Raw genomic sequence first — 2,583 nt, 5'->3', positions numbered from 1 at the left:
AGTCCTCTTTCCCTGAGACCTTTGCTCCCTCCTGGAGCCCTGGTGGTGTAGTGGTGAAGCATTGGGCTGCACTCGGCATGGTCAGCAGTTCGAAACCACCATCAGCTCCACGGGGAGGAAGACTCCTATTACTTCTGCTGTTCCCAGAAATCCATCGACTGGATGGGGCAGTGAGAGAGAGGTGCCCTGGCACAGGCCCAGGAACACCTGCCAATACCGTCCGGCAGACCTCTTCCACGGGACTGGCCGGAGGCAACCAGTCGCCAAGTCTGAATTCCCGGTGGCCCCCTCTCCGGCTGACTTCCCCATCTTTCAACCCCATCTGTCAAATGGGGATGTAATGTTAGATACCACCAATCTCACTTTAAAGCCCTTATAATAAAGTACTGTATAGACTCGTATATAAGCTGAGTTTTCCCAGCACATTTAATGCAGTTTATGTGGAATAGCAGCCTTGGCTGATATTCGAGTCAGCTTATACTCAAGTATATAGGTACATAGCCTATCATATAAAATGTACTATATAGATATAGTCTATATAATGTGCACATAAAACTAAAAACAAATTGAAAAAACACAACCATTTCTGTAAAGCTGATCCCGAATCATGTGACTTTGTAGGATAGAGTAGAGCTGCTCCACTGGGTTTCCAAGACAATTCATCCTCACAGGGGTAAAGGACCTCATCCTCCTCCCAAGGAGAGGGTGGTGGGTTTGAACCCCCAACCTTGCAGTTAGCTTGATCCTGGGCTCCAGGGAGTCAACAAACCGCCGGCTGCCCTGCGGGTGGCTCTCTAACCCAAGTCTTGGAAAAGGTACGAAAGGCAGGGGGAGCTGCCCGTGCAATGATAGGCTACTGTAAACTCGGTTATTTCAGATTTTCAAACTGAAAGAATTAGCAGCGATGTTGAATTTTTGCTTTTTTTTGTTTCTTAATCCCTTGCTTCAAAATTGGTAAGAAACAGACAGGGTGATTCATTTTTGGCACTGTTTCGACTCTCAAGTGCTGAGCGGGCATGACCTGCTCCCCCGCCCCCACGCCCGTTTCTGACTCAGAGGGGATTCGACAGAGCCCCCCTCCATCCCCCACTGCTGTAGTTGGCTTGAAGAAGGGCCTGTGCCCCCCAGAAACACACCCAGTCTCCCCGGGTCTGCATCATATTCCTTTATTGGCTATCCTTGTATAATACAAACCCGCCAGTAGATTAAAAAAAAATCTGGAAATCAAAGATAGAAAAGTACCTGCCAGGGACTCCTCCCCTTCTGACCGGACCCGCCCACCAAGTGGGTACAGACGTGAGGTAAGTGAGCATCTTCTTCCCCTCCCCCTCCCCCGCTTCCTAGGCCCCCAACTTGGCCCCTGCCCCTCATGTGATCTTGACCCAAGAGAATGGGGCGGGGAGGGGAGGGGCGGCAAGAGGGGTGAGCACAACCTTGGCAGTGAACGCAGCGAGTGGGCGGGGGGAGCCCTTAGCTTGTGCTGTGTATGTGGGGGCGTGAGTACACTCAGGTGGGCACCCTCCTCCATCCAGCCGGGCACTGGAAAGGGGAAGAGGGGGAACAACAGAAACCGGGGCTGTAGTGGGAATGGAGGGTGTCCAGGGGGTAGTGGCCACCCCTGTGTCTGCGGTTGGGGGAAGGGGCACTGCCAGGTGAAGTCCGGCAGTGAAATGAGTCCCTTGGCCAGGCAGGGTCCGTCCCTGAATCCCATCCTGTCACCCTGCGCATCCCAGTGTGGGTTCCGGAGTGATGGGGGGGGAGGGGGTAGGAGAAGTGATTAGAGACTGTGGAGGGGGGTGCAGCCCCGGCGAGCAGGATGGGGGGGGCTTGGCTTCCCCTCCCAGGGGTGGGGCACCTGGAGGTACTGGGTGGGCAGGGGCGGCTTGGGCTACAGTTCAATCTCAAAGGTCTTTTGCAGGTCACCAGAGAAGGGGTTGGAAGGTTTCTCGGTGGTAGATTTGCCTTCTAAAGCGGCCCACTGGGCCTCAAAGGGGTCCAGCTCAGGGGCCGAGGCAGGTGCTGGCTCTGGGGGCCAGGGGGCCCCGTTGGGGCGTGGGAGGGCCTGGCCTCCAGGGGCACCGGGTGCGACAGGGGGCGGGAAGGCCCCAGCTTTCCCAAGCAAGGTGGCAGGCTGGGGCTGGAGCTGGGTGGCGGAGCAGAAGGCGTTGGCTACCATCTGTGAGGGTGTGATGCCCACCACGGGTACCCGGGGCATTGGCGGGTAGCCTAGGCCTGGGTACGGGGGCACAAAGGGAGGCTGCATATGTGGGGGCGGCAGGAACAGTGCCACCTGGGCAGGCGCTGCGTCAAAGGGCCCCACAGGGGCGGGGAAGGGCTGCAGGGTGGGCAGCATGGGCACAGGGGGTCCCGAGGCTCCTTGCTGCTGCTGCTGCTGCTGCTGCTGCGCCTTGGCCACCTGCGACACCTCCTCCAGCCACCGCTCAGCCTCTGAGGGTGTCCGCTTGTGCCCGGGCTGGAAGGCAGCTGCAGGGGGCACGGAGGGCTCCCCCCAGGCAGAGGTCCCTGGAGACGGAAAAGGGGCACGGGTAGTATGGACAGAAGCCCAGCTGATGCTCAGTGGGG

The 2,583-nt window shown here is 57.7% G+C and overlaps 1 protein-coding gene across 2 annotated transcripts in view; it reads right to left on the bottom strand.

The window, feature by feature from the left end:
• Nucleotides 1-1,150: 1,150 nt before the first annotated feature.
• The window catches only part of NUMBL (NUMB like endocytic adaptor protein), a 24,968-nt gene continuing 23,535 nt past the window's right edge, over nt 1,151-2,583 (bottom strand). For both annotated transcript variants that reach the window (XM_045292528.1, XM_004710337.2), the window contains exon 9: nt 1,151-2,523. In XM_045292528.1, the coding sequence (XP_045148463.1) occupies nt 1,889-2,523 (635 nt within the window). In that variant the 3' untranslated portion in view covers nt 1,151-1,888. The remainder of the gene's footprint in view (nt 2,524-2,583) is intronic.

This window comes from Echinops telfairi, unplaced genomic scaffold (genome assembly GCF_000313985.2).
Source record: "Echinops telfairi isolate 266 unplaced genomic scaffold, ASM31398v2 ScPeMD7_655;HRSCAF=1070, whole genome shotgun sequence".
Taxonomy (NCBI): domain Eukaryota; kingdom Metazoa; phylum Chordata; class Mammalia; order Afrosoricida; family Tenrecidae; genus Echinops; species Echinops telfairi.
The sequence above is the reverse complement of the archived record's forward strand: the minus strand, read 5'-3'. Positions and strand labels throughout refer to the sequence as shown.